The 13,159-nt window shown below is 33.9% G+C and overlaps 1 protein-coding gene across 1 annotated transcript; it reads left to right on the top strand.

Annotated features, from left to right (window-relative positions):
• Positions 1-498: 498 nt before the first annotated feature.
• Positions 499-4,789, top strand: LOC119642821 (MORN repeat-containing protein 3). The gene is made up of 4 exons (XM_038042098.1): positions 499-940; positions 997-1,181; positions 1,246-1,332; positions 4,670-4,789. The coding sequence occupies exons 1-4, from the start codon at positions 499-501 to the stop codon at positions 4,787-4,789; spliced, it is 834 nt and encodes a 277-aa protein (XP_037898026.1).
• Positions 4,790-13,159: the final 8,370 nt, after the last annotated feature.

Below are 13,159 nucleotides of genomic sequence, written 5' to 3' on the forward strand. Positions count from 1 at the left end.
TGTATAAAAATTTCACCGTTTTTGTATTTTACAAAAATTATATAAAATATATGAATAGAGCAAATATATAGTGAATTTTCTAAAATTAATTTTTTTTGATTTTATCCGAGTTACTCGCTAAATATTCGTGCATTACTTTCATTACATCTATTATACGGCTAGATGGGTTTGTGTGTTTACTTATCACAGAGGAGAACCAACTGTTATCTTTCGGATTTTGAAGCCACAATTAAATATAAAGAAGGATGTGCATCTTTTTTTTTTGCTTTTTTATTTACATTTGATCGCGTCCTAAACGTTTATCAATTATCGGGTTGGTCGCAAGCGAAAGTTAACTTTCAGATAGATGGTTGCCTTGTTATATTGAAGGTGCGTGCTACGAATTTAAAAGCTCTCTCACTTTATTTTTAGAATTTCTTTTAAATTTACTTCATAAATTTTTGAATGAATTTTATGTTTTGTTTATTTATGATTGCAAAGTTTAATTTGGAAATAATTATGGATAAACGTTGTCATTGTGTATGTGAATTGAAAAATTTGATTAAAGCGGAGAGCACCGGTTCTAGGGATAAATTTTTTTATCCTGGTGGTGGCAGTTATAAGGGTTTTTGGCTAAACTCCCAACACCATGGTTACGGTACAAAAACAAGCAAGAACAATTTGAATTATTCTGGACAATGGAGCAATGGAAAACGGCAGGGATTGGGGAGTATGACAAAACAAATGCAAAATGGTGAAACGCGTGTAATTTATACTGGGTATTGGGAAAATGATCAGAAATGTGGCAGCGGTAAGCAATTTTACCGAGGAGGAGTCTATTACGGTTCATGGAAAAATAATAGACGTCATGGTATGGGGCTCATTTTTTATGAATCTGGTGATTTCTATTTGGGCGAATGGAAAGTTGATGTTTATCACGGATTGGGAGCACTATTTTACAGTAAGTCGGACATCGTGCTGAGAGAAGGTACACATTATTGAAATTATACTTTGAAGACAACGGCAACAGGTTTGAAGGCTACTTTGCTAGAGGGTACAAAAATGGAGAGGGCACTTTTTATCATATGAAGACTGGTCAGGTACAGAAAGGTGTTTGGGAAAGTGATGTTTGCAAGAGTTGCGTGGTACAAGATGAATTTCGAAATCAAGTCCATTGTTCCACTCCGTATCCTATTCCTCCCGTGAGATTTTCAATTTATTTAAAAGAATGTATTCCAGACATTAAAGAGATACTCATATTTGCAGCTTTGCATTCCTTACCCCGATATATTCGTATACGATCTATTTCGAAAATACTTGAAAAATGCTAATAAACCCGGCAAGTGTTTCGAGGTTAGTTTACAAGCCGCAAATTTATAAATTGCATGATTCATTATTTGTATTTATTCTTTAACCGTTTAGGAATTGGCTTCTTTGAAATTTGTACATAAGATGCGGAGATATGCAAAATTTGAAGCTAAGAATACATCTAATTCAAAAGTACCCCTTGATAACCTTACTTATATATGTACCTGCAAGAAGCCAGAAAAATTCGTTATTCTGCAGGAACTGTAATTAAAGGTAGAAGTCTATATTTTTGGAAAATGGTTCAATGGTTTTATAATTTTTTAAAAAATCACCCGTATCTGTAACTATTTCTTTTGGTTTTGCTACAAGATTCGAAGCCTTTCTAATAATAAAAAAAAAAAAAATTTATCGGGAATGTTCGGTTCGTAGTCAATTGAAATTAGTGAAGACAATAATGAAGTTAGTGCTTTGGTCCTTTTCTATGCATTTACAGCAGTGAACTGCTTTAGTTTTCGGCAGAATCTGTGTGGCTTGCGGATAATCGTGCGCGGTTCGGTTTTAATCATAAAATTTTTAACAAATATAATAATACCATTACAGTCCAAAGCAGAAAATATTGCATAGAGTCGATGTCTGGGATTTTATTATTTAATGATTTTACATATATATAGTTAACTAATTTAAGGTTTTTTTTTTAAATCAGTGCCAACGCCCGCGTATTACGAGCAGAACTCAGCGTTGTTCGACGAGTTTGGTTTCTTTCTCTTCCCCTCCGATTTGAGCTAATTTGCTCTTAAGTTGATTTATATCAACCGCAAGAAAAGTTACCACGCATTTTTTTTTTATGCAGTTGCGTTTGTAGGAGAAAAGAGTTCTGGATAGCAGAGTAAAAGCAAAACGTATTTTTCGTGCGCTCGGTGTTCACATACCGCGAAGATAAATAAATTACTTTGCTAAAAACCTTTAGTTAACAAACAAAACCAAAGTAAAACTGAAAGCAGATAGAAGAGCATCGAGCTTTGCAAAATGTAGCAATAAAAGGAAAGAATTTGTTATGTTTAATACACATTTATATTAAATACGTAACATTATTATTTCTGCATCTTCGTTTAAAGCGGATGACAGCAAGGAAGGCGAGGACGAGAAGCGAGTGATGATGAAAAAGAAGCGGACGAGATGAAAACGATTATTAATTTTCATCCCGTGGCCTCCGAAACTTGTCCAAGAAGTACGTAGTTACTAGTCAGCAACTGTGCTCAGTTTTTTCCTTCTTGCTCTTTTAACGTTTGTTTACATTTGAAATTATTTTTTTCGAGTAGATTTTGCAAAAACTGTCTAGTTTAGTAAATCTTTGCTTCAGAAGTTAAAATAAAGAGACAATCCATTCGTCTGCATCGTACATTCCAGCAGTGATGCGGTGCTAGAACAAATACATTGCACTACATTGCTGCAAGAAGTTCATATGACGTTAGAAAGGCGAATAATTTTTATGGAAAGTTATGACAACTGACGAAGACAATTTTGCTTTTTTTATGGCAACGAAAGCAGACTTTAATATCATATCGCTTTACTCTGTCCAGCCGAATAAACTGAAATTCAACAGTTCTTTTTTTTTGAATATGTTATATCACACTGTTGCTCTTTTTTGTTAATTTTGTCTGAGAGCTTTCATTTCTCTGTGTAATTGGTTTCTATGCTTCTTCAAACATTTTTGATTCAAAATAAGCGAGTACATCCGTGAATGAGTCACATAAAGGCTTCTGGTGGAGACAATATCTCTATTTCACAGCCGTTAGTAGACTCATTGCAAATGTTTTTATATATTTTTTTTGATCTTAGCCTTGCTAGCGTCGTAGGAAAACTTTTATAAATTTCTGTTGACTTTTTAGACGTTCAATAAAATATATCGTCAATTTTTAGGCTTTGTGAATGCAGTTTATTACAAAATTTTTAATTTTTACATTTGGACTAGGGAACTACTTTAGCATATATCAAAAGCAACTTAATTTCTTCATCCATGTACGTATACCGTAAGCAGTTGGCAACTTTGCTCGAAGAAAGACGCTTTCTTGTAATGTCGATAGTTCTTCTAAGGTAGTAAATCACTGTAACAGCCTGAGAGAAGGAGGTTTTCTGACAAGTTTTTTGGAATAGAAGAAGAAATTGTAGAAGAATAATATTTGAGGAGATTAAGTCTATCTTGAAGCACTAAAAAAATAAACAATTTCGTAAAAATATTAAAAAATGGCAACACTGCAGCCATCTCCTGGAGACATTTTGTGCTCAATCGGTTGTCCTGCACGCAACATAATTGTTTAAAATTTTAATTTATAAAAAAAGTCGTTTAATGCGCCTTTCTATATCTGTAGAAAAAAATGTTTTTAAAATTTCATTTATCTAAAATCTAAGGCCTTTATATAATAAAACTACACAAGCCAAAAGGTCAAAAGGTAGCTGGTTCCGAAACAATATTATTCTTTTTGTCTGATAATACTCCTTACCTTATTCTAAACCTTACCCTAACTAGAATCCCTCTCGTCTCATAAATTCTTGTGGGAGATCTCGAAGGTGGGTCTTCAGATCTTCTTAGTTTACTTTCCTCTTTTATATAAAAATGAAAAATTTTTTTTTTTGGTTTCAACAAACGTAATAAAAAATGAATGTATATTTAAAGTGTAAAAAAAGAAAATTCTTATTTATGCCTACGATTCGTGTAACGCTATACTTAGGACATAACTTTTTCTTGACGGAGGTTTAAAATAGGAGCTCGCCGTGTCCTAGAGTACCCACAAGAAAATTTATTTTCCTGGGAGATGTCAAAAAAAAAAACGATGTGCGTTTTACTTACTTTAGTATTTTTACACCGCAATCAAGAGTGTGTTATTTGGATTGTGTTTCACAAGTACATTAGTTTATTAAAATCAAGTAGTTAAGATATTTGAGTTCCAGGTTTTTTCGAGTCATCTAACTTATGCTTCCTACAAGATTATCTTTGGCAACCTCACTAAACTTGCAATCCATTTCGTCAACTTAACAAAATGTTATTCTTAACCATTATAGCTTACACTAACTTAGCTTAGCCTGCTTTCGCGATTTCCTGTCAGTCGACGAATATCACCCGAAAATAATCAAAATGGGTATTGGTAAAATACAACGAATGCTTTTGCATGTTGCATCGCACACTCGGACGTGCAACAATGATTGGTTGGCTTGGAACGCCCTACTACAGCAGTGGAAATAGTTAGGAGCACTTAAATTATTCTACAGGCATTGACATTTCAAGCTCAATATGATTTTGCTTTTCTCCTATACCGCGCACACATGCAACTCTCACTGAACCTCTTCTTGTTCTTCATGTTCAATGTTCTTGTTTTCTAAACAGAACACTCGGCACGTGGGTGATTACACTGTTTGCGAACGCTGTTCGGAATGCGACACTTTAATCGAAGAATGTACTGACGAGGAAGTTGGCGTGCTAATTGATATTTTAGGCACATTCTAACACCGTGACCCAGCGATGGCAGAACCGTTTTTACCAGAAATTTTTATCATAACAAATGATTTGTATTCAAAAAATTATTTGATTATTTACTTAATTTAATCTTTTTCTTCTTTGTGGTTGGACAAATCATGAGGACGGCGAAGATCTTTGTACATATCAATAAGCCAATGTTTGTATTATTTCATTATTATATGCTATTATTATGTTATTCAAATGTTCTCTTATTTCGTTCTTTTACAAATTCCATAATTCTGTTGTTTTTTTATCCCTTTATTTTATTGTTTCATCAAACATGCCAAAGGTAATCAATCTTAACCAGTCTTAACCATTTCAAAATTTAGCAAAATTAGGTGTGTAGTACACGGTGGCCTAATTGGCACTTCAACGCGTAAATAACTACCAAACCCTTAAATTTAGTCAACGATTACACCGTTATGTTTACTACACAATCGGTAACGGGATAAGCTTAACGTCCAGCGTACCGTCACGTCAGTTACTTCCTTGTAAGTGAGCGATAGGGAAAGAAGCCCCAATACTCATATTCCGAATGAGGGTCAGCGAGACAAGACCTTTAACAGGTGTACGGACCAAGGGCGCAGTATTAATTGAAATGAATTATGTCAATAATTCAATTGATAATTGTTTATTTATTTATTTATTTTAATTCTACTTACACATGAAACTGAACTAAAAAAATAACAGTCGAGTTCAATTGGCACTTAAAGCAAAACTTATATTATAATAAAACTTAGTATAAGTACAATAAAACAAATAAGACGGAAAAAAAAAGAGAAAAAAGCCATGTACACAACCAGCGCTGAGCCACACTTACAATCGGTACAGGAACAAATTGCAAATGAACCCCTAAGCCATCGCAAACATGCATAAGCCTGGCAACCGATAATACTTAACAATAATTCATTTTCGAATCGTAACGACTTTTAAGGATAAAAGCTAGTTTAAGTACGACATAGGTAAATCGCGCGTATTAAGCAATGTTGCTTTAATGGACTTTAGAGAGTCCGATAACGAGAATAAGTGATAGACGTCATTTAGGTTCTTGCAAACGACACGGACCGGATTAAACAACTCATAATTATATTTACACTTAACCAAGATAAAGTGCCTAGGGAAGCCGTTAGGGCCATTAAAGCTTATTTCACCAAGTAATGAAGGCGAGTCAATAGCCCCATTTATTACTTTGATTACAAAGGAAACGCCAAGAACAAACCTACGTTTCTCAAGAGACGGTAAGGATAGCAGAAGCAACCTATTTTCGTAGGGAGGAAGAGAGACAATCGGATCCCAACCCAAATTTCTGCGAGCAAACAGCAAGAATTGCTTTTGAACAGCTTCAATTGAATCTACATAGCACCTATATGAAGAAGACCACACAGCAGGGGCATACTCAAGTATGGGTCTAACCAAACACATGTACAGCCTTTTCGTAATGTAAGGATCATCAAGCTCTCTGGACCACCTTTTCATAAAACCAAGCGCGGACTTAGTTTTGCTTAACGAGAGCGCAATGTGCAAGTTGAAACGTAATGTATAGTCAAATAGAACGCCTAAATCTGTGAACGTATCGACGTCCTCCAACCTATGCGAATCAATAAAATACGGAGTAATGAACGACTTTTTCCTTGAAAAATAAAGCTTCTTACATTTATTTAGATTTAGTTTCAAAGAGCACCATGCAACAAAATTATCCAAGTCACCTTGAAGCTGATGTGATTGCGATTCAACAGAGAAGAAAGAAAAAAGTTTTACATCATCAACATACATTAAGATCTGGCTGGAATTAACCACCGATGGAAGATCGTTAATGCATAAACTAAATAAAATGGGACCTAAATGACTTCCTTGAGGTACGCCAGACATAACATCGAATTCATCCGAGGTGATGAAGTTAAACTAAACTCTGAAGGATCTAGTGTGCAGATATGAGCTTATCCATTTCACTAAATAGAAAGGGAAGCCAGAGGCTTGGAATTTGAAGATAAGTAAGTTATGGTTAACCATATCAAACGCTTTGCTTAAATCAATGTATATAACATCTGCGCGAGTGGCACTAGAAAAAGCCTTGAAAACATGACAAGTAAACTCTAACAAGTTGGTGACAGTAGATCGCCCTGTTATAATTAAATATGGAATAAATACACCTAATAATAATTTTGCTGAGATTGAAAACATTTCATTAGGAGCTAATGATATAATAATATATATATATATGTATTTCAAGTAGGATAATTACAGAAGAACAGTGGAGAAGATTTCCCATTTTCCATACTTCTACTGAATTAAACTGGCGGCTAGGTAACGCACCGCCGTCCGAAATAAAATCCGTCATCGTCCGTTCGGAACTACACGCTATAAGTGCCGAATTAGGGTCATTATTATAGAAAACCGTCCGTTGATCATAGATGATAGGTCAGTTAAGTGTAGGCATTGGAATTTAAATTTTTTGGCCGCTATGATAGCGCCAAGCGATAGTAGGATTTTTATTCAGGTGGGGTAACTAAACCTCAAAGCTGGAATTGCCGTTTAGGCTTACCCATTCATGGACTTTTGCAACACGCTATTTCCCGCGACACATGAAACATCAGCCGTTAGAGATAATTCGGCCTCATTGCTAATATGATTTAGCAAAATTCTTGAGAAGAATGTCTTTTCAACAAGCTCAAATGATTCGATAACTTTTTAGTCCCGTGTAAGAGTTTAATCTTCAAACTTAACTACTTTATTGATTATATTATCAACCGACAAGAGCCGTTAATTTAGGAACACATCTATGAAAACAGTTGATAATTCCTATAAACTTCTGAGCTTGTTTCACTGATTTTGGTCGTTCCAATTTCCCAAAATCAATGCTACTTACACCGAAAGTACACTTATTAGGTTTAATGTTTAAACCACATTATCTAAGCTACAGAAAACTAATTTTAAATGTTCTAAATGTTCTATCTCCGGCTCGGCAACTACAACATGGACTCCGATGATATAGTCTGATCAATTCTAACTTTGAGAAAATGCATTTGTTTCTTAAGTTTCAACTTATGTCATTAATATATGGCGAAGGATACCGATCAACTGTTTAAACGCTCCATAAGCCCGCCACACATCTGATTTTTTTTGGGTACAAGATGTAACGGCGAAGCGACAGGAAAGCTGGGCGGTCCATATATCTCCAATTTACCTAAAATTTTGAACTCAGTTTAGGCAACTTTATACTTGGGGGGTCTAACGATCTAGATTTTGAACAAAGTAGAACACCTCCCGTCTTAAATATATGTATTGCCGTTTGTTTAACCGGTTTTGTATAATTTGGGTTTGTGGTCTGCGGGTAAACTAAGATAATTTCTCAGTATTTCCAAAATTAATTTTCGATTCAGCAGCTAAGGCATTAACAAATATTATTTACAAGCTCTGCTAAACGTTTATGTTTAGCATAAACTAGCAGACTGCACTTGCTGAGAAAATCAGCACCAATGATTGGTCCCGAAATGTCAGCAATCAAAAACACAAAAGAAAATCGCGGCGAAGATTCAAAATAATATTTAATAAATTCCTGCCATACATATAAATGGTTGAACCAATTGCCGCTGCCAAGGGTATATCGGACGATTTCTTGTTATTCGGAAATTTCGGCAAGGGAAGGACTGAAACTTCTGCGCTCCTCGCAATTAAAAAATTTAATTTATTCTGTTTGTCAAATACTAAAACACAGCAAATTTAAAACTTCCATAGTTAATAGCCGCAACTGGTTATTCTTTTCGTTTGTTGAATCATGTAACTTTAAATATGCATACGCCTGTGCGAATTTTCCGACTTTCTTAACGAATTTGTGATATCTACAAGGCCATTTAGGATTTCTTTTGAATGACAACCTATCACGTGAAAGAGATTTAAACCTGAAGCGAATTGGTTTAGAGTCACGTTGGTTCAACTGTGCTGTCATAATACCGACCTCAAGCGTAAATTTATTTAAGAACTCACACTTGAGATTTGAGTAGATTTTGAACTTACAATGTTGATAATGTATAATTGGAAATCCTAGCAGTTATTTACTAATGTAAAAACAAATTAAATAAGCAACAGTAAATTGAAGTATTTAGTCACAAGTATTTATAATTATATATATATTCGTCTTTGGATAAGTAATTCACAAGGTCAAAAGGAAATCAAAGTATTTAACAATAACAAAAGATATGTATAAAAGTAATTATATGTACACATGTTGTACACGATTGCCCCCTATGAAAATAGGTTGCTTCTATTATTTTTACCGTCACTTGAGAAACGTAGATTTGTTCTTAGGGTTTCCTTCTTAATCAAAGTAATAAATGGTGCTGTTGACTCGCCTTCATTACTTACTGAAAGTACCTAACCGCTTCTCTAGGGACTTTATCTAGATTAAGCTTAGTCAATGTAAATACAATTATGAGCTGTTTAACCCGCTCAGAGTTGTTTGCAGAAACCTAAATGATGGTCACTTATTCTCATTATCAGACTCTTTAAAGTCTATTAAAGCAACTTTGCTTAATATGCGCGATTTACCTATGACATACTTAAACTGGCATTTCATTTTTAGTATCTCATTTTTTATTTAAAATAATATTGTATTATTAACGTGTTGGTTGCCAATTTCTCAAGTATTGTAAAACAAAAAATGATTGCGAAGAACAAAAAAAAAAGAATTTAACAAAAAAGGAAAAATAGACAGAAATGCAACATAAAAAAAGAAATCCTAGCTGTTTTGTGTTTTATTAATATACAGAAATATTAATTTCGGATAGGGGATACAATAACAGAAATAACAAGTAATATAAAGTTTATTTTTATTGGATATAATATACAAGCCTGAAAACCAAATCAAAATAAATAAGAAGCAAGTATGGAAAAGATTTAAAGAATTGCTTTAGATAAACTATTTTAGCCTATGCGTTTAAATATAAAGTGATAGTTAAAAAAGTTAAAAGTGAAAGTAAAATTTAATTAAAGCATAATATTGAATTCTCTCAACCTCTGCCATGAAAAATTGTCAATCTAAAAGCCGGCAAGTACATAACAAACAAACATAATCTACGTTAAAAATTTTTGTTGCAAAATAAAGAAACGAAACTTCCTCTTGATAGAACAGAAAAAAGACTATTCTCTTTTAGTAATTAACTATAAATACTAAAGTATGATAAGACACTTGCATACATCTGTTATAGAAGTAAAACAATTGAGTGTTTGTTTTTCCATATACATGTGCCTCATAAATGTGCATAAAGGAGCACCAGGAAGCTGCGTTAGCATTTGATAAGCGAACTTATAGTAATGCGAGTCCCTAACCAAATAGATATAAATAAAAAAAGGAGGTAATACCAAGAATAAACTGATAATGGAATAACAGTAAAGACATGCATTCATTATCAAAAATTAAGTTGAAATAATCTAATTAACCCTCCTGCGCTGCAACCGGCTGGAAATATATAAGCCTACAATCCGTTCAGCGACGCTTTTATTCCATCAAAATCAATCCTCGTTCGACAACAACAACTTTCCGGACCATCCATAAATCAACGAAGGCAACGACACCAGATCTGTGGATACCTATCGTCAATTCCAAGTTAGAAACAACACAGTATCACAATATGCCGTGGGTAAGGAAGGCATCGAGTTCAGTCCTGTAATAAATCTATGTAATGGTAAGCTAAATTTAAGAACCTAGCTTTGGATATCCACTGAAACTTATGTAAAAAGAAAAAAAGATAAATTTTGTTTTTCATTTATAAGCCGATCATAAACCAATGTATAATTAGAACAAAGTCCAAATTGAATATTTTCATACATTTTCTCAAAGCCATGATCGATGTTTAAGTCGTTGAAAACACAAAAAGAATAAAAATTAAAATTGAAAGTGCTTGGCTAAAAATGTGTCCGCTGAAACGAAGTACGAGTGGGTGTACACGCGATTGAAAGTAGGAGGACTGAGAATGGTTACTGACGGACTAAGAGGGAACTAGCGAATGGCGTACAGGACGGACAGAAGAGCTTACAAACGGGATTACACAGTGTGAACTCATTGAAGGTTTGATTTATCTTTTATTCAATTTTTTTTTAACATATTTCAAGTTCAAATCTTTTTTCTTATCGTTTTTATTTGTTTTATTAATTTTTTTTAATGTCATGCGGTACGGCATGCCTGTATAAATTTGTGAACGTTCTAGCGCGCAAACGTTATGCCCGTGAGAGAGATTAAAAGGATTATGGCGATAAGGAATGTTATGTTATATGCACAACTACAGAAATAATAAAAAAGTCTTTAATGAAAAATTTTTCCGTTTTTTCAATTTTTGCTTCTGTGGCTAGTTCAATTTTTGTCTGCTTTGTTTTGATTTGGTTCGTGAATCATTTTTTTTTAATTTTTTGATTTGATTCAACCAAGTGAGCATTTTTTGGGAGTATATTTTATTTTCAATTGCAGCTATTTTCTCTTATAAATGGAACTCTAAACAACCAATACTAATGCCAGGCTTGAGCAGGCATTCGCGTAATTTGACAAACATGAGCGAGTGCATTTAACAGCTGCTTACGTGATCCAAAAAAAACCGATAGTTATTAACCAATGCTGAATGTTGTTAATGTATACGCGACCCGAAATCAATTGAAAAACGAAAAAGGTAAGTTTACTTTCAGATGCGTGATTACCACTCAGGTCTTTTCGTTTGCCATGCTATTTTCTGTCGAACGCTGCCATTGCTTAGTTGATTCAGCTAAACAATACATTCGCTCTACCGGTGTGGCTAATATGGCTCGGATCTAATCGTTTTTGGTGGTTATTTAAACTTCGCTACGGAAGAGTTACAAGATCCCTACAGGTAAGTTTAATATCATATAAATTAAACCAATTTGTTTAAAAGCGTATATTTTATATGTGTATATATAAATATTTTTCTTTTGTAATATATCCGAACATGTTACAAGTTATCTATCTTATTAGTTAAACATTTTTCAATGTATTTAAGTGGATTCATTGTTGAAAGGATGAAGTCGACTTATTAGATCACAAGGTTTTTTTTTTTTATAGTGAGTAATTGCAAAAATGGTCCAATTTTGTGATGAGAGTAAATGAGGACTGGGACAATCCTTTGCGTGGAAAGGAAGATAGAATTTTTTATATTTTATGAAAATAAGTAAAGAATTTCATTAAACGACACGGGTAAAATGTTTCGTGGTTGACCTTGCCCGCCTATGATATTTTAAGTTGTTTATTTTCCTTTTTTTTGTTTGTGTAATCACAGGATTTGTCGTTTTTGTATGACTAACAGATGTAATTGGTGTCGTACATTTTTATGCCTTGCAAGATACATTTAAAGACATTTAAATTTTACATTTGGTCTGACAGTAAGACAATGTTTATTTCGACTATCGTGAAAAAATAATGATTCTATGCATTCATTTATTTAACAACATACAGCGAACATGACAGGAAATAAACGAGCATCTTGTACCGATTGAAAGGGTACACACATGTAAACATGAACCTAAAGCTACGGCGGCGATGATTGTGGAGCTAAACAAACTAAATCTTTGCTGACGCTTGTTCATATTGTTGACCTATTAAGGCGAAGTCGATGATTTTGTAGATGCCTTGGTTATTATTATGGTTGATTCAGTGTAGGACTAAAAGAATAGAATAGAGCTTCGGACACAAAGCAGCCTTTTGCTTCCTAATCCTTATTTACTTCTCCCATAAAAAGAAGGAACTAAGCTTGTGCCATGATGTATCATTGTATTTGGTGTCGACGCCTTTTGATTAATTCCTGAGGTGTAAATAGTCTCCAAAATTTGCGTTCTTTTCTTTATAATTTTCCCAAAAAACATAAATCTCTGCCAATCAAATCTAACCCATATTCAGATGGTTCGCCTAAGCTGCAATATTGTGGCTGTCCAGACGTTTGGAAAAAAAATCAACTATTCCTTTTGAACGTCCTCAAATGTGCAAAAATCGAAGGGTGAACGACCTTGATTCTATCTAGCATCTATTCCAAGAACCAGTCTGTCGCGATGTCATCGAAGAATCTTGAATTTCATTAAATTAAATTACAATTCCATCTCCATAATAACAAAATTTATATAAAAACAATTGACTTAGGCGGCGCGCACAATGGAACTTCTCGCTTTCTAATGATAGACGGTAACGGTATGGTCGAAGTTAGCAGGTGATTGTATTCGTTTGCGACAAACATCGGAACGATCATAGTACGTTTCGCAGTTTGGTTTTTAATAAAAATTGGTTTTAAGGTTCTGTCGTTTGCTTTGTAGTGTTAAGTAGTAGTTGTAGTTTTAAAAGAAAATAAATTAATAAACATTGAAGGTTGA

The sequence above is a fragment of the Glossina fuscipes genome, unplaced genomic scaffold, assembly GCF_014805625.2.
Source record: "Glossina fuscipes isolate IAEA_lab_2018 unplaced genomic scaffold, Yale_Gfus_2 262, whole genome shotgun sequence".
NCBI lineage: Eukaryota > Metazoa > Arthropoda > Insecta > Diptera > Glossinidae > Glossina > Glossina fuscipes.